The sequence below is a fragment of the Elaeis guineensis genome, chromosome 1 (assembly GCF_000442705.2).
Source record: "Elaeis guineensis isolate ETL-2024a chromosome 1, EG11, whole genome shotgun sequence".
NCBI classification, from domain to species: domain Eukaryota; kingdom Viridiplantae; phylum Streptophyta; class Magnoliopsida; order Arecales; family Arecaceae; genus Elaeis; species Elaeis guineensis.
In genome coordinates this window covers 159,256,416-159,280,063 of record NC_025993.2, presented here as the reverse complement: position 1 = coordinate 159,280,063, position 23,648 = coordinate 159,256,416, and the positions used below count along the sequence as shown (strand labels likewise).

The following is a 23,648-nucleotide window of genomic DNA, read 5'->3' as shown; positions in this document are numbered from 1 at the left end:
TGATACTTTGGCAAACAATGGTGCACTTTGTTATATGTAGGCATAGGACAGTTTTAATATTAATTCTGTTTTAACATAGCAAGTCCATTCTGGATTTCACCCCATGAGAAATTTTTTTGTGCACCATGAGCGGTGTAAAAAATTTGATGTGGAGCATACCATCTTATCTGATTGGTTCATGTTGCTACTGTTTTCCAACATCATTTAATGCCTGCAATTTTATTTTTTTATTAAAAATTTTAAATGATGAAAATATTCATGTTCTTTAAAAAAAAATTATGACATCTTATGTCCATATTATTACTTCCAGTACGATATTATCACATTCTACATGCAGAAAGTCATAATTTGATGTAGGATGTCATAATATGCTGCAGGATGTCATAATTTTTTTTCAAAGAATAGTGATATTTTCGTAATTCAAAATTTTAAATGAAAAAGCAGAACTACAGACATTGTGCGTTAGAAAGTAGGTGGATAAAAATACTCCTATATTATGATATTCTGGGTCATATTATGATATCCTATATGTAGAAAGTTATAATTTGATGCAAGATGATATAATATGCCACGGGATATCATAATTTTTTCAAAACAGTAGGGGTATTTTTGTCATTCAAAATTTCAAATGAAAGAACGGAACTACATGTATTAAATATATATTGGAAAGTGATGATTACGTGAACCAATGGAGCAAGATGGTATACTCCATGTCGGACTTTCTACATCACCTGCGGTGCATAAGAAATTTCTCTTTCACCCCATATTCATCCGCTTCTTCATCTAGCCCGGCAAGAGGCTCTTACTAAATTCATCCCAAAAGTGTGCAACAATTAGTTTTGAGTATTTATTATTTGAGGATCATCTTTTATGTGTGATAAAAGATATGTTTCAACAACCTTGCCCATGGGAGGCACTGCTTTGGAGCTTTAAGCGCCATGGCGAGGTACCCATGTTACCATCGGAGCTAGCTGTTGCTTAGTTTACGACGGGAATCGGAATGGATTGGAATAGAAATCGAAGTGAACAAATTTTTCAAAACATTTAGTTCGCGATCAGAATCGAAATTAAAATCGGAATAAAAATTTGAATCATAAAGAAGAGTAGGGATTGAGTTTTAGATAGATTGAGTCATTCTCATTTCATTCTGAAATTAGAATGAGACTTCTTCAATCAAGCGGTTGAAATGGGACTCATCCATTTTGATTTTCATTCTAGATCTTGATTCTATTCTCCCCAACCAAACAACCCCAGTATTGTTGGCAAGGAGAGCCAACTGACACATGTTTTTGCGAGTCCATGAACTACATGCACCTTGTTGCATGTGAAGTATCTAATGAGTGCATACATGTCCACCTTTGGATGGCCATTGATATGATGTCACAAAGAGAGCCGCCATGCAAGCCATTCATATCAGATTTGTGCATTTCTTTCGGGCATCTTTACAAAAGCAAACTAAATTAATTAGTGCAGCTAGACGATCATGAATCATCATACTAAAAATTATTCTCTTTTCTAGATCAGGCACTACATTTAAAATTCAGCCACAAGTCTCACACAAAGATAAGGGGAAAAGAAAAAGACCCGTGTGATATTTGTGTCATAAGAGCATTTTTCAATAATGCGTTGACTCCTACTTAATGATATGAGCCAAATAGTTAGAGAAAAATTAGGGTTTCGTCTGGCCCTTCTATAGAGGGGTTGTCAGCATCGGCAAGGTCGTCTATGGATCTTGACTTGGTTGCCTCTTAGGAGGTTCCCTCCAATCGGCCGTCTGATGCTCAAAATTCTTGGCTATTTTGGCCCACCTTTTCACGACTTTTCAACTACTTTTAGTGTCGGCTTTGCTTGATTTTTTAGCCAATGCCCAGGTAGAGAGGGAGGTAAAAGCTATAACTGCTTATATGACCTCTTTTATTTGGGATGCTCGTAATAAGCATCTCTTTCAAAATGTTCACACTACTCCGGATAATTTGTTGTGATTATGCTTCTCCTTTTATCAATATCAGTTCTCTTATGACTCCATTTCTGCTGGCACCCAATCAAACAACTAGGGCAACCCTTTGCTGGTTACTTAGCAGTCCTTGGCTCCTAATCTTATTTCCTGAGTACTCCCTCCATTTGGGGTGTTGGGAGTCAACTTTGATGGAATTGTTCAAAAGAATGAAACAGCTCCAGGTTTCATCATTCAAAGATATGAACGTGCTCTTCTATGCACAAGCGACAAACTTCTATCTCATTGCTCAATACCACATGCAAAGCTCGTTGCTGCTTGGCTTGGTTTGCATGCTCTTACTTCATGTTTTCACTCCGAAGGTGTTTGATTATAGGGTGATTCCTTTCCTCCGTTGTTGTCTCCTGGCTAACTCATGATGCAAATAATAAGCTGCCCAACTCTCTCTAGTTTTAAGACATCAATATGTGGATTCGGTCTCTTCTCAATCGTTAAAATTTCTTGTATCTATCGAGAGGCTAACCAAGCAGTCGATTGGCTTGCAAATCATGCATGCATTGATAGAAGATTTTTTTTTTAATTTTTTTAAAAAAAAGCTACTACCGGCCATAATATTTTTTTGAATAAAAATTTATATTTATATCACTTTGTTGTGAAAAATAAAATATACATAATTTTATTATTTTAATTTATATGATAATAATTATAATAAAATATAAAAGTATAAATTAAATATATAAATTAACTAATGACTTTCAATATTTTATCTAAATAAAAAATTATTCTATAATAGAACGACTATAAATCATCCTACGATAGAATGACTTATAGAGTCACTCTATTTTAGGGTGACTTACTAGTTGCTGCTTCCACCTTCCACATAGCATGAATTTTTTTCTTATTTTTAAGTTTTTTTTTTTATTTTTTTAATATTTTTTCTTTTCCTTCGATGCTCTTTTGGCTAGGCAATTTTAAAAATAAAATTTTATTATTTTTTAAAAATCTTCCTTCTTTTTTGCTTCCATGTATTTTTCATAATTATCATTTAAAATTAATATTTATAATTATTTTTTAATTTTTTTAAAAATAATAATTTATCATTATTTTAAAAATCTATTTTTTATTACATGTATTTTATTATGCTTCCTTCCACATATTTTATTATTTTAGTTATTTTTATTTTTTATTTTTTCCTATTTTTCTTATTTTTAAGTATTTTTCAATATTTTTTAAATAAATATTTTATTATTATTTTAAAAATCTATTTTTTCCTTTCCTTCTCTTTTATTTCAAAATAGGTTTTTAAAATAATAATAAATTATCAATTTTAAAAAATAATTTTTAAAATATTTTGTTAAAAATATTAATTGTAAAATCTATTTTTTATTACAAAAAACATTCTATTTTAAAAATTTTTAAAAAATTATTATTATTTTATTATTATTTTATTATTTTTATTATTTTTTTCATGTATCTTTTATTATTTTTATTATTATTATATTTATTTATTTATTTTTTCTTCTTCTTCCCCAGTATGCCACGCCTCGATGAACCTACACCCCACGCCCTCCGTGGTCGCCTCCATCGCCGCCCTCACTTACCCCACCACGAACCCACACCCCACCCCCCATGGCCCCCCATATTGTCCTTTGGCCACCCACACCGCTCGCGCTGCCCCGTGGTCACCCGCATAGCCCCTTGGTTGCGCGAGCCACCCCCTAACCACTCGCACCGCCCCCTTAATCTTTGCTCTGTACCTTCGACATCGCATTCCAACCCCTTAGCTGCCTGCATCACCCCTTGCATACGGCTTTCCCACTCTCTCCAGTGTGGCCCTTTGGTGTGCATCCAGTGCAAAGAAGGGAAGAGCATGCAAATTCAGCAAAATCGTCGAACTAAGTGGCGATTTCATTGAAATCACAAGTTTAAGTGGTGATTTCTATCTCATCTGGCCGGTTAGGCTTGAGGTGGGCTTAGATGGCCGTAATTTCATGTGTGGACGATAAAATTAAAAATAAATTTTGGATAGCTGTATTTTTAAAAATAAAAAATAAATAATAATAATAATAATCTGCATTCTCCTCTTATTTCCATTCTCTACTTTCGCCACTATATTTCATTAATATATCTTAGGTGATGCTGTTTCATGTAACGAATACTTTTGTATGGTCCTTGAGCCTCTTTTATCTGTTGCTGCTTTGTTATATATTAGCCGTTCAAGGATTTTGTTAGTATCGCAGCTAAAGGTATTAATCAATGAAATACTTTTTTACCAAAAAAGGCATTTTCCAATTGTACTGGTGCATGAATCAGCAACATGGTCATGCATGACGCAATAGCAGGTCCTCCTTTCCCGCATACATTTTCTATACGGGACCATCTGCGTTGGAAAACGCTGGGCGCCGGATACCGTTACCAGCCCACGACCCCCTGGAATTCGTTAGAAGAGCCGCGCATTATTTGACCCGAGCCCTGCCATCTTACACGCTTCCCTCTCCAAACCAACCACAAACTCGACACCCCGACATCGCCCATTCCCTGTAAATAATTAGATACCGCTTTTCTCTTTCATCTCTCTCGTTTCTTCTCGATCTCCCTTCTGTTCTCTCTCTCTCTCTCTCCGCGATGGCTCGCGTCCTTTCTCAAACCCTTATTAGGCAGTCCCAAACCCTAATCCACGATCCAACCAGAGCGTGCCTCCTCCAGCAGCCGCCCGCCCGCCTCGAGGGCCGCCGTGGCCGGGCGAGCCGGCCGGAGAAAGCGCTGCTCGTGGAGGTGGACCTGGAGACAGAGGCGACCGGCCCGGATGTGGAGGTCCTCGGGATGCGCCGCCTCGAGGACGCCATCCACGGGATTATTGTCCGCCGATCCGCCCCCGACTGGCTCCCCTTCATGCCGGGCGCCTCCTACTGGGTCCCGCCGCGGAAGCGGCCCTACGGCGTGGTGGAACTCATTGGCAAGCTCAAGAACCCGATGACGGAGGAGGAGATCCTCTCGCTCACCAGCGTCCGTGGCTGGCCCTCGTCCGCCTATTTCGTGGAAGGTAAGGGTGCGGGATGTCAGATCCCTTTCTTTGATGGTTTGGTTGATTGGCTGATGTCTTCATCGATGATTTGATTATAAAAAATTAATTTTTAGCTAATTATCTCTTAATCTATTCTGTATAAGAATTTATTTCATGTTTTCTGGTGAAATTGGCAACCTTTTCTTGAGTGACGTGGGACGTTATCCAGCGATTCTATTTGGGAGTTTCCGCTGGCTCATTTGGACTACTAATGGACGATAATAATGACCTTTCTTTCGTCATCATATTGATCTATAGATTTGAGGAAAAACGTGGTATTTCAATCTGGTCTCTTGTAAATCATATTGTTTGATGCTACAGTTTTGTTTACACTTTAAAACGTGGGACGTTATAAAGGTCTAGATTTTCTTCATCCCCCAAAAATTGCATAATGGAGTATTAGTTGAATGAAATATATCGGGCCTTCCTACCAATTAGAAAGCATAGACTCTTAAAGTCGGAGGGTCCTCTTTTTCTGGGCAGAAATCTACTTATTGGAATCTCTTTGTTAGATTTGCTTTCTCTAATATCGTTTGGGAGCAGACGAGGTCACCTTATGGTGGAATATTGTGCTGATGCATGCATGTTGAGTATTACCCTGTTTATCTTGGATGTGTGTCATGATAAACATGGCTCGTTGAACAACACTGTTCGGTTGCTGTTATCAATTTAGCATATATTTATATGTATAAATATGTATAGAATATGGCCTACTATCTAACTATAAGGTGGTTGTTCTTTTTTTTTTTTTGGTATAATGTTATTGCTGTTTCTCCAATGATGTAGCTCGGGATTTGTGTATAAATTTCCAATGTTCCCCAAGATTACTGGTAAACTGTAGAAGGGATTGGTTCATACCTCTTAGGCATTAGTCTTGTGGCAATAATGCTAGGTGATCCATATTTCACCAGCTCAATGAGTATTACCAGTAACTCATCTGAGGATATATCTGTTTCAATCTCATCTTTGAAACTTGCACAGGTTATGAATCTTAAATTGTCTTTCACAAATGTTGCCATGGGTAGAGTGATCTTGTCTATTAAGATCACTTGTTTCTCTCAAGTGGAAATAGGACCATCGAAGCTATGAAGTTCAACTATTCTGTCTTATTCCACAAAGCTGTATAACCAGAGCTATTTTTTTTCCTTTTGTCTCTCATCCCGAAATTATTGAGAATATGTTTTTGTTAAATGTCTCCCAAGTTCCAACATTGGAATACCGATATGAAGAGTAGATACTATTTTAATTGGTTCCCTACCTGTAACCTGTGACACATGTTGTGATAAATTCTTTTTTTCAATTTGCTCTCCTACTTATCTGGATGTGACAAGCACCACAAAATTAACCTGGTAAATTGAAATTTGGAATTTATGGATTTTCAATACCTCAATTATCCTTGTTTCTATACCCACAAGTTATCCTGGTATGAACTGGCCTCATGTACTATGCTAGGAGAATGGTTGGAAACTGTAGGATTGCTCTTGTTGTCAAATAGGCATATCTAATTCTTTGTGATGTTTCATTTATCATTCTTATTCCATTGTCCATGGTTATTATGATTTTGTTCTTCATGAAGTTAAAGTTGATTGTCATGGAGCCTATCATCAGTATAAATTTAAGCATTCTGGGATCTAATTGAAGTGTTCCAATAATATATATATATATATATATATATAATTTTTTTTTAGTGGAAAAAGGTTCCAATAATATGTGAAGAAAAACTGAAATGCTTTATTGGTAAAAATTGTAATTACATGATTTTTTTGGTTGTAGTTAGAAGTGAAACAAGTAACTAAAACTAGTGGACATGTTCCATGTAAAGGAAGTGTTTGATGCAACATAGGCCATGCATAAGACATACTTGAGGGAAGTAATACATGACCTATAATGTGAAGCACCATTTTTGACCTGGCATTTGGGACAGGGGGAGGAGTGTTATTTATTTATTTATTTCTTTCGGGTGTGGGGGTGGTTATTTATTTATAATTTTTGGGAGTGCGGAAGGTGGATGCTGGGATGAGGTGAGAGTTTCTCAAAACAAGATGAATCATGATTGGAATATACAAATTTTTTGTTAGAAACTGAGATTGTCATTCTAATAATTTAAATTGTCAGAAAGATGATTCATTTGTTGTTTTGTAGCCATGCACAAAGCATGTTCCTTTCTTGTTTCTTGTGTGCTATGGAAAAATCTATTGTTACAAGGAATCACTTTTGATTGTTGCATTGCTAAACATTAAAGAACAAACAAAGAGGCGAGATGTTTATCCCATCCTTTTACTGGTAGTTACTTTTTTTGTTGTAGGCACTTTGACTCATTACTTCATGAATTACAGGTGTATCTCCACATCCAGTGAAGAAGAGCCTGGAGAAAGCTTCTGCACAGTCTGATGATGAAGAAAGCTGACTGGTATCTGACTGAGAAGCAGGGTGAGTAATCTTTGTTGGCATCCAATAGGATTAGTCATCATCTTATTTTTATAGTTCCATGGATTTGATGGGAGGATAACTTCCCTGCACTGGATTTATGGCAGTACAATGATGATATATTAGCACTGTGAACATAAATGACTGTGAGTTGGGGATTCATCCATCGTCTACCATGCCATCCCATCTTGTCCTGTACGGAGCTTACTGTATCGTACCAGTCTCATACCAGTATGCTGTCTTGTACCATATTGACATTCGATATGCTGTCTCGTATTATACCGAATCATATACCGACATTGTAATAGGATGGACTAATATAAGGTCCGGTACTAAGACAGCGAATCTTGGATTCATCACTTAGTTGTTTCATTGTGTATTATTGTTAATCTTTTTAGTTTGTAGACAATACAAACAGAGATAAAACTTTGTTCTTCTGTGCAAGTTGAAATTGAGGCATTGCATAACAAGGTTTTAAATCTCGTGGGATGGGGTTATGCTAGTTTTCTCATAGAATGGGATGCATTGTCATTCTAATACTTAGGACAAAAAATATTTCAAGATGTACCAATCAGGATGTTAGGATGGTGGCAGGACAGTCCTATCCTGACATTTTGGATGCTACCCTATCTTGGTGTCCTGTTGGACATCCTGCCTGGACTTGAATCATTGTATCAGAATTCAATATCTGGCATTAGCTCTGTTAGTTCCAGTTGGTAACCATGATGTTGAACCACCTCTCTCTAATGTGCAGGCTCTGCAGCAATGTAGATTTTGGATAATGCTAAGCCCTCCAGAAGCTCAGTGCAAGTTGTACATACAGGGAGGAAGGGAAGCCGACAGTGGATGGGATGCCCATGAAGATCACCCTCCTTTACTTATGCCTGATAAAGATCAATAATGTAATTTAACTGTTCGTGTTCTCTGAATTTAATGCACAAAATATCTGTTTTTCTTTATTTGTCTTGCATGAGATGGCTGAGGTTGGCATGGGATAGGCAGGCAGGTGTTGGATTCACTTTGTGATGTGCAAAGCGTGCTTTGCTATTGTAGTGTAATGTTGGGAGGTAGGGAGCAACCATGGTTAGAATTAGGAGGCATATGACCTATTGTAGTGTGGTATGCCCAAGAAGATCACCCTCCTTTACTCGTGCCTGATAAAGATCAATAATGTAATTTAACTGTTCGTGTTCTCTGAATTTAATGCACAAAATATCTGATTTTTCTTTATTTGTCTTGCATGAGATGGCTGAGGTTGGCATGGGAGAGGCAAGCAGGTGTTGGATTCACCATGCGATGTGCAAAGTATGCTTTGCTATTGTAGTGTAATGTTGGGAGGTAGGGAGAAACCATGGTTAGAATTAGGAGGCATATGACTTATTGTAGTGTGGTATGCCCAAGAAGATCACCCTCCTTTACTTATGCCTGATAAAGATCAATAATGTAATTTAACTGTGTTCGTGTTCTCTGAATTTAATGTGCATATTCTTTATTTGTCTTGCATGAGATGGCTGAGGTTGGCATGGGAGAGGCAGGCAGGTGTTGGATTTACTCTATGATGTGCAAAGTATGCTTTGCTATTGTAGTGAAATGTTGGAAGTTAGGTAGCAACCATGGTTAGAATTAGGAGGCATATGGCCAATGTTGTTAGTTCTTTTTATCGGTGAAAAAGTTGATCTGGTCCTTAATTTAATGAAAGTGAAATTTTGTTTTCAGAGGAACATGGAGATGGCTTCTGTGTCTGTGGGATAAAGTGGGTTGGTGGAGAGGAGCGTGTTGGAACGGTCAAAATTTCAGATGGCATGAATGATACGTGAACGGAACTAGTAAAAATATGTCTGCGGTATTAGTTGAAGATCCTTGCCCCATCGGATCAAAATTGTACACCATTTTGATGCAGTCGTGGGGACTCCGTTTTGGAAGATTTTGTGGTTTGACTGAGACCTTTTTTCCCCGTATTTTGCGTGAGTAATTACATTTTCATGCTGACCACGCAAGAATATGCTGTGAAAACGTTTCCTTTTTCTTCAATTTTTCCCGGTTTTTAACTCCTATGTGGTCTGGCTGGCATGTCATAACCTTGTCTCTGTATTGCTTGTCCTACATCCTGGCTGCCTTTAGGTTTTAGTTTAAAGTTAAATGCCACGTTGTGCCTGTTGAGCCGCCCGAAAAGATCTTCCTATTTGGCCTATTCTATGACTCTGCCAAATGAAACGTTGTACCTATCATCATGTCGCATGCTGAAGCGCTGCATGGATGGTGCTAGGGCAAAATATATCAGATAAGATTAGCCCCTCAAAACGACATCGGAGATGTACATGGTACTGAGAACGAGGACCCAAGAACCCTGGGTGTACGGCCGTCACACGTTACTAGAATAACTAACGAACGGAAGTCCGGAACCTACAACATTGCGCTGGTCCCTTTCCCCAGAAAGGACCTCAGCCAGAGACCACCTCCCCGGCCACGGTTGCAGTGGTCAATCCTTCTCCATGGCCTCCTTGACAAGGTCCATCTCCTCATTCTCGATGTGAATTTGGGATGGTGCCGTCTGGCATTTTTTATCACAAGAAGAAGAATGTAGAAGCCATCGATCGACTAGCTTTTGCTGGATTGGCTTTCATATGACTGGCATCTGGCCCGTGCTATGCAGTTCTCAGGGCTCCTTGAAAAATGCTGTTTCATATTCACATGCAGCACTAATCAAACAAAGGTGGAACCTTATCATTGATAAAAAAAATAGGCTTGGAAGAAATGTGCAAGTTTAGTACCATGTGGAACCTTATCATTGATATCCCAAGCTTGATGCATCCTGCAACATCTGGTCATTCTCCATATCGAAAGTAAGAAAACAGATAATCCCGAGCTTAATCCAATAATTTAACTTTCTATTACTTGTATCTGTGAGAATCCTTTTGACTTGGTCCACGTGAAGTGCACGTAGAACTAGCATATTGTTTATATGCACGAATTTAAGAACAAATCATTATGCAATGCATTATGTAGTTGATGGTCCTTGTTGCTTTAGATAATGCGCCTGATCTGAAGTTGCTTTTACATGTCCAATCGACGTCCAGTAAAATTCTAATCACAGGTGACTACTCCAACCCCAAGCTAATCCTCAGGGTAGATAACATTTTTCTGATATAATGGCTTTACATGGAGAAATTGGTGGATTTTTATAGCTCTCCGAAGCGTATCAATTGTTACTTCTCCATCTTGCCGATTTTGTTTTCCTATTTGGAGGGCCGGATGCATCAATCGGGAGCCGAGAAGCCTTTGTTATGAAAAAAACAATTACTCTGCTATTTCAATATTTCAATAGAATATAATGTTAGTTTGCTTATTAGTATCGGCATCAGAATTTTTTTTTTTTTTCCATATAAAATCCGAAAAGGCGATTTTTATTTGTCGATAGAAACCAATTATAACCGTCCGATCACAGCATCACATTCCCACTTCCTCCCACAAATAAAGAAGGGAATGAATACCGACATACGTGTTTTTCTCTGTCAGTTGGGCTCGCGGCGGCGGCGGCGGCGGCGAGGAGCGATCTTGGATACCGATAAGGGAAGAAAAAGAGATGTCGGCGTACGACGAGGTGGAGATCGAGGACATGGAGTGGAACGAGGAGCTGCAGGCGTTCACGTACCCGTGTCCCTGCGGCGACCTGTTCCAGATCACGAGGGAGGACCTCCGCTTCGGCGAGGAGATAGCCCGCTGCCCTAGCTGCTCCCTCTTCATCACCGTCATCTACAACCCCGAGGATTTCGCCGATCCCAAGAAGAGCCAACCGGAGCCCTCCAAGCCTCAGCCTGTGGTCGTCGCTTGAGATGAATCGGTTCGAGTCGGATCCCAGGTTAGGGTTTCTTGGACTTTTGATGTTTTCCTGGGATTATTAGCAGATTTGTCGGTGCTTCTCCTGGTTGTATTCTTTCTTGCCAGGAATTAAGAGTCATTAATTGGTGTTCTTTATCCTCCAAACACAAAATTGCTTGACAATTTGATTTTATTGGAACGTATAATGTTAGATTGGATTAGAATTTAGTTTGAACTTGAATATATACCATCTTTGTCGGCATAAGTATGGAGATCGTAATAGGGTTTATTGGCTTCTCGAGAACAATGGTATGGAGGCCTTCTACCTGCCAAAATTACATGACAATAATCTCTTCTTGTAACACTTACATGTTTTTAACTAAAAAAGAATTATAATTTGGTCTCCAGTTTTCTATGTTTCAGATGGCAGGGTTCTTATGTTTGATAAGAACTAAGATATACAGTGACAATTGCTTTCCAAGTGTTGGATTACGTGGTCGTTCATAACTTCAAACTTTATAGAAGTTATTCAAGTTTTCACTCAATATGACTTAACCTTTAAGGCACTTGTTAACTATGACTAGGAGTTTGGGTTAAGGTAAAAGGAACAACATAATCAATTGTGAACCAGGCATTTGGATCATGACCCCATGCAGCCCAGTGCAGCCATTCCTTAACCAAAGAGAACCATTTTCCATCTATATGGGTCATGGTTCCAGCTATATTTCACCAAGACCTAACATATTTTATGGTTGACATGTAGTCATTTTTCTTGCTAAGGTAGCTTTGTAAAACAGAAGTGTTTTCCATTGGATGTGAGAGCCAGTAGGGGGTCTGCTTATCTCTGCAGTAAAAATATTTAACTGCCCTCACCGAGGAGAAAAGATATTAGTGAATGCTGTGGTCTATTTTTGTTCCAAGCCACATAGTTAGCTCGCTACTTTATATCTACGCAACTATTTGCAAAAATGTCATGTTGGAAGTTTATGTAATGTTGTTTGTTATGCTATGACTTCTGTTCTGAAGGTTTATCCCATTCCTTGCTCATTCCTAACCTAGCTATTCTCACATTGGATTTACCTCTTTCTCAGAAACAATGCAGGCTTCTTTTATTAAACTTTGATAACAAGAAAATATTTTGAATATCTTATATCTTGATAGAGTGGACATTGATTGGTAGTTTCAGTTGTTGGTAAAAATTATTCGATCTTAGGTTTCCTGGTGAGGCCTTTTTTTTTTTTTTCTTGATGAATAATATTGAAGCATGACTGAAATCCTGCTGGTCATGATCTACCAATTGATAATTATTAAAAAAATATATTTATTGGAACTCGTAGAGTAGCGTGTATTCTATTGCCTGATCATTGAGACTACTTGCTAATATACACTTCTAGAGCACCATTGAGTAGTGCAAGGTTTTTGAATGGTTAACCCTATTATAAACTTTTAGAAGTTGATGTTATAATTAGATGTGCAGAATAAACCTTTTCCCCATGAAACTGAAATTTTTTTTCTTTGCATCATATGTGTGGCATGAATCATATATTACTATGTTTTTTCATTTTTATTTTTATTTTTTTAGTGATATGCATTGGCTGTTCTTTAAAGGAATGGGCTTTTAGATGAACAGTCTTTCCATTTGTGAAGAATTTGGATTTTGAACACGATCAATTTTTGACATGTAGACTGAATCTTTTGAAGATGAGACAAAATTGAAATCAATCTTGTGAATGTAGTAGGAAATACACAATTCCCATTACATGACTAGGTTAGCCCACCAAATTTATAACATAAGTTTTTATGACCAAATGCTCTTTCACCGACTTTGAAGCAGTAGTCCTACCTTTGTTATTTTTCTTTCTTCATGCAACTTATTGCGATTTTGTCAGTGAAAGCTTGGGGGCAAGGTTTCTTGAGCTGGTACCACCGGCCGTATCGGCCGGCCGACGGTACGGTTTCATACCATACTTGTGATAGCCCAACCAAATCAAGCCCACAAAAGCCCAAAACAGAAAAAAACAGAGCAACCGGGAAGAAGACTCCCGGTAGGAGTCTTCTTCTCCGGCGAAGCCCATGGAAAATAGGACTCCTAGGACCCCTCGGAGTCCTAGGGTGCTCTATAAGAAGACCCCTTCCCCTTGAGACCGATCATCGGCCTCTTCTCCCTCTCCTTCCCTCTGATTTTCCCGAAATAAAGCCGCGGTCACCCTTTGATTTCTCGCCGTGATTGCCGCCGACGAGGTCTCCGGAGGCTGAGGTAAGTTTTCCTCTTCCTCCCCTCTTTCTTCTCCTTCCTCCCCGTGCAGTTGTGCGCGGCTGCCGGCGACGAAAGTCGCCGATTTCCGGTCGGAAAAGACATCCTGTTTTTGAGCTATTCTCCTTGAATTTTCCGGCGCCGGCGATCGGAATTGATCGCCGGCCACCCTCCTCCATGACCGGGGGAGTGGACCCCGTCGGCCGCCGGCCTCCGCCGCGGCGGCCGTGGCCTGAACGGCCCGGCAAAACATGGGCCACGTCGGTCCTCTGTTCCGGCGTGGGAAGAACCAGGAAAAAAAAAAAAAGAAAAGAAGAAAAAGAAGAAGAAGAAGAAGAAAAAAGAAAAGAAAAAGAAAAAGAAAAGAAGAAAAAGAAAAAAAAAAAGAAAAGGAAAAAAAAAGGAAAAGAAAACAAAAGAAAATAATAATAATAATAATAATAATAAAATATATATATATATATTTATATATATATATATGAACAAATAAGTAAGTAAGCAAATAAATAAATAAATAAATAAAAAAAATTGAAATTGATGAGAGAGAGTTTCTCTCTCTTCTCTCTCTTCTTTCAGTCTGAACCCTGACTTTCTCTCTCTGGAATTGAACTTTCTCTCTCTATTTTCTCTCTCTAGAATTTTCTCTCTCTAAGATATTTCTCTCTCTTGATGGATTCCTCTCTCTCTAAAGTTATTCCTCTAGGATTAGCGTAGTGGGAGGTCTCATCTGATGATTCTGATCGAGTTTAGAGACGAGTCTGATTTTAAGCGAGATTTTAATTTTGGGATTTGTTAGATTTAATTTTGAATTAAATTAATGTAAAAATATAATTTTGGATAATAGGCACGGAAGAATCTCCTAGAAGTTAGTCGTTTTGTTCATTCAGTGCTTCGTGGAAGGTAAGTAATGAATCATCTTCTCGAGATATTCTAGATTTATTCTGAAAATAAATAATTATTCTCTGAAATTATGCATGATTTATGGAATTATGTTTTGAAAGAAAAGTGCTTTTGAAATGTTAGGGTATATCGATTTATGCACATGTTTAGTGAAAGATTATGATATATATTGTGGTACTAAGTGTTTTGATATAGATCGGATTTATGCTCTCAGCCTAACTATGTTTCAGTGGGCCCCGCCAATGGGGATTATACGTTGGTATTTGTGGACCCTGCCAGTGGGGGTTGTGCGCTGGTGTTTTGTGGACCCTGCCAGTGGGGGTTGTGCGCTGGTATTTCTGGACCCTACCAGTGGGGGTTGTGCGCTGGTATTCTGTGGACCCCGCCAATGGGGGTTAAACGTTGGTCATAGTCGAGGCTGTTGAGTTACGAGTGTTTTGAATCGAATCGGATTTATGATTATATTATATGTGAATATTTGAAATTATTTGATTTGCATTAAATCAGCATGAAATATATTTTTATGTTATTTGCAGCATTGTTCTTGAAAATTAAATAATATCTGAATATCTGGTAGAGATACTTGTTACTTACTGGGCTGTCTAGCTCATTACCTTTCTTTCTATTTTTTTCAGATTCAGATAATTAATTTCGAGCGTGGGAAGAAATATTGGGACAGAGCTTTTAGAGGCGAGATTTAGCATTGTTAACTTCATTGAACTTAGATCTATAGATTTATTTTTTAGCAAAAATTTTATTGGATGTAAGACATTTGATTTAATTACTTGAATTACAGTTGAATAATAATTATTTGAATTTATTCCGCTGCGATGCATTGATATCGTGATGAGATGCCTTGCATGCTTATGGAGAGAGTTCTTCATGAGTATGCGGCGGTTGCTGCGACCCTCGATCCACAAATCTCGGGTCGGGGGCGTGACAATACTGAATCAAGGTGAACCGATGAAGGCAAGCGGATCCGAACTGGAAGAAGAAAAAGAGAGAAATAGAGAGGGAGAAGGAGGAAAAAAGAAAAAGAGGGAGGGGAAGGAGCCAGTCGGAGGGCGCAGTCCACGCGCTCGGCGCCGCGAGCGCGAAACAGGGGTGACGCCCCTGTTTCGTGAGTTTTTTTTTAAAAAACCTAGTTTTAAGTAAAGCTAGCAAATAGGTTGCCGGCTTCATGATTTTTGATTTTTTTTTAAAAAAAATCCCTGAAGTTGGCAACTGGGTTGCCGACTTCATCAGTTTAAAACAAAAAAAAAAAGCGAAAACAGATGACAGCCTGTTTCAAAAAAGAAGGAGGCGGAGCCGCGGAGGGCCTCCGCCTGCTCGATCGCCCTCAGGCCATCGGCGTCGGCTCATCGGCCATCGGGGACCTCGCGACGGAGGCGCCATCCATCTGGTAGGCCCCCCCTTCGAGCGCTCTTTCTTTCTCTTTTTCGCTCTCTTGAAAATCCTATCGGGCGATACGGGGCTCGAAAATTCTCTGGCGGCCGCAGCCGGCCACCGCCGGCCTCCGGCGGCTCCCACCTCCCTCCCTCTTTTTCTTTCTCTCTTTTTCTTTCTCACTTTTTCTCTTTTTTCTTTTCGTACCGTCGGTGTACCGAATTTACCGACGGAATCGTACTGGTTTCCCACCAGTCCAGTACGATACGGGGTGTACCGGCGGTTTGGCACGGTATGGCCATATGGGAAACCCTGCTTGGGGGTAGAGGAAATATAATGAAAGATAAAAGCCATTTATGCTTGAAAGGAGGTTATTGATGCTCTTCGTGCACATTGGTAATTGGAATTTTTTGATATCATATTTCTACATCATAAATTCTTCAGCTGACTGTTGCTGATAAAGCAATGTATTGAAGCTTAAATGCTATTTTGATGTTCCGTTCTTGTCCTTTGTTATTTTGTTGTTGTAATGTTCCATTCTCTTGAAGATACCAATTAAATAAAGTTTAGGATGTAATTGACAAATCTGTACCTTGCAGGAAGGAAAAAATGTGATGGGGCACTGCAAACATAGTGACAATTGGATGGATTTTGGACCACGAGGATGAGATCAAGTTTTTTTTCTTTTTGTCCTTTTTGAAATTTTAAAGGGGATCTAATGCCTTTTATACTACAACCTATATTTTCATTTCAAACATATTATTGAAGGAGACTCAGTATGTAGATATACCTCTATGAAGTTTTGGAAATATTTGTAAGAGTTAATAATACCCTTTTTTGTTGAGTTGATGATACTGTTGCTTTCCGTGTTTCTTTTTCTCGTCCATGCTCTTCTGATCCATACAGAGAATGGATTGTGAGCCATTTTCATGTTTCCAGCCGGTCAAATGTGAAATTGTGGGTTGTCTCGTGTTTTCATGTTTATTTGCACTGCATTGCTTTGAGCGAAAATATGATTTGATCGACATGCAAGCATGTAAATTGCTTCGGGGTGCATTTGTTGTTTTGTTTTGTTTTTTTTTATTCCAAGAAAAAAAAAGGGATCAAAGTTGGACTTGTCTATGAGAAAGAAGTGCAGGCAGACAGTTGGCTACGAGACAACCGGTCCTAAATGGTGTTTGTTCAAGCCACGTTTATTTAATCTTGTGTTCCATATATCAGAACCTCTGATTGCAAGGCAGAAGGGTGTGAGAAGTGGGACAAGCGCTAGTTTGCATTCATTGTAGACAAGTATGCGTGATTATTCAGAAGATGATACTTAGCTGTCAGATTATCCAGAGAAAATCCTTCGTATCTTGTTTTATTTATTTGTCTCAGTCTTATAGCTTGTTTACTACATGGTCTAGTCCTAGACTGTTTGTTTGGACTTCAAGATCTCTCGGTTCTTTGTCAATCGACAACTTCGACAATTTGTTAACTGCCATTCGATGTTTTGACAATTCAAGTAAAATCCCAGGTTCTCTGTAATGTTAGACTTTTGATCACTTAATGTGCAAGCCACCAATATTTTGGCACAAAGAACCTCGCCCACTTGACTCTAACAGACATGTCTTTAATTACGATCTAAAAGGGAGGATCTTTTTTCTATTTTGGTCAAATATACTAAATCGCAGATTTGAGCGCTCAATGGTATCACATAAAGTTGTCTCTTGCTACTCGACAAATAATAAATATAATTTGATAATTGTTCATATGCTGGCGAATAAAGGATTAGTATCTATCAACCAGTATATCTCAAGTATTTTTTGAATATATTTTTGGGCTATCGTTTCCATGGCTTTATTAACTGCTAAAGATTATAGTCAGTCCTTCAAGTACAACTGCTCTAATTTAACTATAGTAGTTGATTTGATAAACATTATGAATTGCCCAAGATGTCCTTTCTTCTAAAATTCTCTTATGTTCCATCTTTTGGTTCATCCTGGCGCTGGTCACCGATCAAGATACTTAAGATCCCAAAAGCTTCAGAAACTTCAATGGTACCAGATATTTTTCTTTCAAAACCCAATTCTTGCTAGATTGTCTCTTGCACTGTTGCTGTCTGTGTCCTCTGTAACACCACCAACATCAACATGCCAAAGTTTCCTCCTTGCCCATAATGAGAGATTTGAATCCCAAAGCACAATCCCATAACACATTAAGCAAGGACATACAAATTTTAAGAGCTCAACAGATAAAGCATGGAGAATGCACTTTATGTAGTTCGCATTTGGAAGGCTGATTTTTTTCAGAAACCACGAGGAAAGAAGAAACGAGTACGTTTCTTATATATATTATACAATCTTTTCTAATATATAGTTTGCATGTAATTTTTATAATGCATGTGCAAATGTAGATGGATATTGAAAGAATTAAATTTAAATTAATTTAATTAAATCCAAATTTAAAATAATCTCATAATTATTTTTTTTCCTAATGCATTAATCTGGCTCTCTTTTCCTCTATTCTTGGAAGCTCTTAAACATCTAAATATAAAAAAATTGGAATTCTTTTCTTTCTTTTTGTTGAATCTAGTTTTTTTTTTTTTTTTTTTTGGTAGAGAAATCTAGTCTTTTTCTTATACTCCTCTCTTTCTGAGTGTAGTAACATCGGAATCCCTTCTTCAACAAAGTCTAGTATTTTTTAATTTTTTAAGGGGAAAACATACCGAGGGTTATCATACAAACAATTTCAATCTTTGATAAAGTATCTACCCACCCCCCCAACACAAAACACACACACAAAAAGAAAAAGCAAAAAAAAAAAAAACTTCTTTGATAGAGTATTTGATTAGGGTTTCATTTCAATTATGAATAAAAAAAAAAAATAAACCTCTTTTATTATAGTAGTATACGGTGTTTTGGAATGTTCATGTAGATTTACTATTTGCTAATATAAATTTGTGTGATTTTTTTACCGATTATACCAAATGCCATTTGTTATTTACTTTTAGAAATTGATTGACTATTGCATATAGGCATACAAAGTGAATTTCTGAGTGCAAAAAAATTAAGATTGTATTTGCAAATGTATTTAATAAATATCCGGATGAATTTATGCACATCCTATGGTTCTCTTTGTTCCAAATTCATCGGATTCGATTCTGATACTGGATTTCAAAAACCTTGATAAACATGTGCTTAAATAAAGATAACATAATGGTAATCTTGCAATTTGAGTCATGCCTAAATGAAATTTTAGTGTTGTTAAACCATGCACAAAGCACAGTGGAGCCAGCGCCGCTGGATTTCAAAATAGAGAGTAATGTTGCGGCACCACCATGTTTGCGCCATCCTTCCAATCATACTCTGCCGTGTCATGATCTTTCCAATAGCACGCAGCCACGTCATCCCGCAGACGCAGGGCTTAGAGAGCTGCCTGCGTTTGGGTTGGGAACCGCTGGAAAGGAAGATGGAAACCCTATTATTGTTGCTCCTCCCTGGGGGAATAGCAGACCGCACCGCACCGCACCGCACCGCACCGCTCCGCTCCGCTCCGCTACCCGGCGAGAGAAAGGTTCGACAAAGAAAGGTCTTTCGTTTCTCATGGCGAACGAAGAAGCCGAAGCCCGTCTCTCCGACCCCCCTCCGTCGCATCCCGCGCCGACCGATGACGGTCCCGCGAGATCTCAGGTGCGCCGAATCGTTAGATCTTCTGATTCTCTCTCTCCCCCCGACCTCGATACGCAGTTAGATCGATTTAGGGTTGGGGTTCGTATCCTTCCATTGAAGGCATAAAATCAACCCCTCCCCTCTTCATAGTTTATTGCGTCTGTCTAGGGATGTTGGTCTAATGATTCAACATCAGGTTTTTTGGAATAAATTTCTACAGATTTAGCCCTAGACTTAATTGTATTGTGAACAGGTTCATAATTGTAGCTACTAGAATATGTTCCAAATCCAATTACCATGGTGGAATGCCCGCGGTGTGACCATCTTTATCAATTTCTCTCCCCTTTTTTTTTCTTTTAGGGTTCTTTTCTCCCTCTTTGCATGTCCTTTTCTTATATATGACTTGAATTGGCTGTGGCATGTGCCACAGATCAGAAATTAAGGTTGTTATGACGGAACAAGTTATGACAATTCTACCGGTGGTGAGCAATCTGAGGCAAGTGGCGTTGTGGATGATCAAGAATATGCAGTCACAATGATGGGTTTTGTTGAGTTATAATGGGAAGACTAGAAATTAAATTGGCTTGGTAGCATTGGAGCTTATGGGAAGAGCTCTGTCGATTTGATATGTTCTTGAGAAGGCTTTGCAGTGTTTTTTTTTTTTTCCCCCCTCTCCTTTCACTGTAAACGTTGGTGTAAAATTCGACCTAATTAGAGGTATTTTCCAACAGTGAACAAATCATTCCCTCTCCCAGGCAACAAATACGGACATTCTTCATTCCTTTAGCTTTCTAATAAAGTGTTTACTTTCCTCGTCTTCTGGCTCTAATGCATCTAATGATTGTTGGCATGTTGGTTCAGATACCAAATACATCCAGTTACGAAAGCTCTCCAGATGCTGCTTTCCAGATGTTTACCATGACAGATCCTGCCCTCATACCAGGAATGGTTCTTCTTCAGAATACAGAAAATAACGATCATGGTCCAGGGATCTATGCTGTTCCGGTTCATCCATTCATGGGACCGATGATTGAGTTTCCTCCCAACACTCTTATTCCACTTAAGTATAATATTCCCACGTAAGCTTTTCCTTGTAATGTTGAACCCTGCATTTTTTTTTTTTTTGTCTAATTAGTTTTCATCAAAACAGAAGCAGTTTGAAATTATGCCCATTTCTTTCTTCATGCATTTATTCATTTCTTTTGCACGTAAAAGTAAAACTAAGTTAGATAAAATAAATACTTAGTGCACACTAGTGAAAAATCACCTAAGATATGTATTCATTAAGTCGACTTACTACATGCTACAAATCTCCTCAGATCTATATTATATAGTAGATTCCATAGTTAATGATTATTTGCCTTGAAACTTCATGACATCTTGGCTTTTACAATCATGGCTTGTTTGGGCAAGACAAGCTACGCTGGCATGCCTTGATTCCCCTGAAGTTCACAGAAGATCTCCTTACTGTGTCCCAGGGTTATTGCCTGCTAACACAATATTTTGTTCAAATGAGATAATTTGCTTTAGATTGTAAATTAGACTAGTGAAACCAAGAGAGACCGTAAGTGGTATTGCAAATTTATAGCCTTCTGAACTTGTTCATGAATGGAACAAAGTTAGAATCTGGGTCTAATTTCCCTTTTGCACTGGAAAGGGGACGTTTTTACTATTTCTAAACATTCAGTCGAGGTTCTATTGTGAAGAAAATCTCATGCAGAAAAACTAAACGATCAATTTTTTTGTTGAAAATAGGAGGGAAAATTAATGTTAAGGTCAAGTAGGGGTTAGAAAGCACTTTAGGGTTTTTACTAGGCTTGCTAAAGGATCTAGGTCTGATTGATGATCAGCTTAATCAGTCAGCTGAAAGAAAGCAGTTTATTGGGGCCAGATATGTGAGAAGTATACCTATTCCCGTTTGAATGGGAGTATATGCTTGTACACAGGACATGTTTTAACTAGTTATTGCAATTATTGGTTCTTTTCCAGGTCATATGTCTGAATGTTTGGTTTTCCTGAGATATGATGTAACGTCTGTATGCTGTAACCAGTTTTCAGCCTCTTTCTACCGTGGGGAAAAAAAAAGTTATTGCAATTCTGGGACCAGGGTATGACAAGTTATAGCAAGGTGATTGTTCCATTTATGCCAGCTAACAAGGTAAGAAGAAACAAAGAAGAAAAGGGAAAAGGAAAGAAAGGATAAAGTGGGTGGGTTTGGGTGGGGTGGGCTTGTGTGGGTGGGTTGAGAGAGAGGGAGGGACCTTGATTGCTTTTGCATGTCAGATTTCCTAGGATGGGGTTATCATACTCCGACAAGTTGTGGACAAATCATTATTGATGTTGATGTGCATATGTTTCAATTTTATTTTACAGGTTCTAGCTATCATATTGATTTGGCCTTCATGCTCTTTGTGGTTTGCAGGGCATTCATCGTTTAATATAGCAATGCCTTTTGTTTAGCATTAAATGTCTCTTCTTTTCTTCTACAGTTTATGGATGTTCTTTTCTCCAATTAGAAATAAATAAATAAGGGTGCTGTTATCTTATCCTTTGTATAGTTTTACTTTTTCTTTTCTACCCTTTCTTCATGGTAAGAAGTACATAAATAATGTGATGCAAAGAATATCATGTGCTAGTGAAGTTCTTTTTTTCAGGAGGGAAAATTCTGGAGCGGCTGCTGAGCAGCAGGGGCAAGTTAGGCAGCAACAAGGACCTCAGAGACAAGTAGTTGTGAGGAGATTTCACTTTGCATTTCATCTTGACTTGGTTCTCATCATTAAGTTAGCTGCAGTAGTTTTTCTGCTAAACCCGGATGGATCAAGACAGAGGCTCTTTCTTCTCATGTTCTTTGCTTCACTTGTGTATCTGTGAGCACTACCCATATATGCTGCTCGATTGAGTTAACTCTGCATTTCCATTGATAATATTGATATTAACAAATTTTCTAAAATGTATTTATTATAGTGCTAGTTAATCACTGATGGTTTAGATTTTTTTTTTTTTTTTTTTTGCTCTTTGATTTTGTACTCATTTTAAACCACGTAAGAATTTTTGCCAGACGCCTCCTTTTGACTTGTGCTGGCCTTGTTTATTCACTATTTAATTGTTCTTCATTCTACAGGTATCAGACTGGAGCCCTTAACCCTGTTATAAGATGGATTAGACGTGCAGGAGCTCCTCCCCAACCCCGGCCCCCTGTCCAGCCAGATAATGGCCCTCCAGTTGCTCGGGATGATGGGAATAATCCTCAGCCTGGTAATTTCTCTATCCACAATTGCTATGTAATGCCAATACAGATTTAGATGCACACCTGCAGGTTTGTTAGTTCAACACAGAATGGTGCTGCATTATGACAGCTAACGGACCTGAAACGTGCATTGACGAAACTAATTTCACAAAAATGAAAAATCAAGTACTGATTAAAACATTTGCAGGGGAAAATCCTGCAGCTGAGAATCAGAACCAAAACCAGAATGTGGATCAGCCTATGGAAAACCAGGACCCACCAGCAGCAAATGAGAACCAGAGAGAACCAGAGGCTGGGAATGGTTTCAATTGGTGGGGAATTGTGAAAGAGATCCAGCTGTTTGTTGTTGGTTTTGTTGCTTCTCTTCTTCCAGGATATCATAACAATGATTAGGTTCCATATCGTGATCCCAAAGCAAGCAATGAATTGGATTTAGCTTTTCGCAACTGAGACATAAGCAGAACAATAAGAAGTTCTTGTTTTACAGGAAGTAATGTCCTTTTTGATCATTATGTCTGTATATACTCGTATTTGTTAGCAATGGCATACCCCTTTGCATGGTTTTTGACTTGAGTGATGTTGCTTCTGTGTTGATCAGCAAGATCGTTGTCCCTCCTTGTTCGCCATGTGCTATTGATGATCGAGTCCTGCAGTCATTTTGTGTTTAACGTGTTCAGCATGTTTGAGGAGTGATGCCTGTAATTGTATTGCTTTAAGTTTTTGGGTGAAAATGGTCCTAATGTTGTCATTATGCAGATAAGTTTGCTTCTGTTTTCTACTTGATAAGGGGGGGGGGAAAAAGCTTTGCTCTTTAAAAAAAAAAAAAATTGAGAAAAAAGAACTTTAGATTTTAAAAGTAACTACTACACGTGGACTCGACAATCGGGATAGGGTATATCATAAGTGAGTCAGATTCATATACAGTAAAAAAAGGACCAAATCATTAG

General features: G+C 38.4%; 3 protein-coding genes across 4 annotated transcripts; all 3 read left to right on the top strand.

Moving 5' to 3' along the window:
* Nucleotides 1-4,439: 4,439 nt before the first annotated feature.
* Nucleotides 4,440-8,675, top strand: LOC105050412 (uncharacterized). The gene is made up of 3 exons (XM_073245725.1): nucleotides 4,440-4,997; nucleotides 7,355-7,448; nucleotides 8,200-8,675. The coding sequence occupies exons 1-2, from the start codon at nucleotides 4,580-4,582 to the stop codon at nucleotides 7,423-7,425; spliced, it is 489 nt and encodes a 162-aa protein (XP_073101826.1). The 5' UTR covers nucleotides 4,440-4,579; the 3' UTR covers nucleotides 7,426-7,448; nucleotides 8,200-8,675.
* Nucleotides 8,676-10,961: 2,286 nt separating this feature from the next.
* Nucleotides 10,962-16,653, top strand: LOC140852493 (diphthamide biosynthesis protein 3-like). Of its 2 annotated transcripts, none has more exons than XM_073245722.1 (2): nucleotides 10,962-11,304; nucleotides 16,404-16,653. In XM_073245722.1, the coding sequence occupies exon 1, from the start codon at nucleotides 11,029-11,031 to the stop codon at nucleotides 11,275-11,277; it is 249 nt and encodes an 82-aa protein (XP_073101823.1). In that variant the 5' UTR covers nucleotides 10,962-11,028; the 3' UTR covers nucleotides 11,278-11,304; nucleotides 16,404-16,653. The 2 variants fall into 2 exon arrangements, with proteins under 2 accessions (XP_073101823.1, XP_073101824.1); XM_073245723.1 differs by lacking the exon at nucleotides 16,404-16,653 and adding an exon at nucleotides 15,054-15,606.
* A 2,333-nt stretch (nucleotides 16,654-18,986) lies between these two features.
* On the top strand, nucleotides 18,987-23,274 carry LOC105039325 (uncharacterized). Its single transcript, XM_010915440.4, has 5 exons — nucleotides 18,987-19,475; nucleotides 20,316-20,533; nucleotides 22,109-22,321; nucleotides 22,576-22,709; nucleotides 22,889-23,274. Exons 1-5 carry the CDS (start codon nucleotides 19,002-19,004, stop codon nucleotides 23,092-23,094), a joined length of 1,245 nt encoding a protein of 414 aa, XP_010913742.4. The 5' UTR covers nucleotides 18,987-19,001; the 3' UTR covers nucleotides 23,095-23,274.
* Nucleotides 23,275-23,648: the final 374 nt, after the last annotated feature.

Coding starts and splice junctions, on each gene's coding strand:
- LOC105050412 (XM_073245725.1), top strand. CDS start 4,580: ATGGCTCGCGTCCTTTCTCAAACCCTTATTAGGCAGTCCCAAACCCTA. Junction 4,998..7,354: donor GTCCGCCTATTTCGTGGAAG/GTAAGGGTGCGG, acceptor CATGAATTACAG/GTGTATCTCCACATCCAGTG.
- LOC140852493 (XM_073245722.1), top strand. CDS start 11,029: ATGTCGGCGTACGACGAGGTGGAGATCGAGGACATGGAGTGGAACGAG.
- LOC105039325 (XM_010915440.4), top strand. CDS start 19,002: ATGGTAATCTTGCAATTTGAGTCATGCCTAAATGAAATTTTAGTGTTG. Junction 22,322..22,575: donor TTTGCTTCACTTGTGTATCT/GTGAGCACTACC, acceptor TTCATTCTACAG/GTATCAGACTGGAGCCCTTA. Junction 22,710..22,888: donor TGGGAATAATCCTCAGCCTG/GTAATTTCTCTA, acceptor AAACATTTGCAG/GGGAAAATCCTGCAGCTGAG.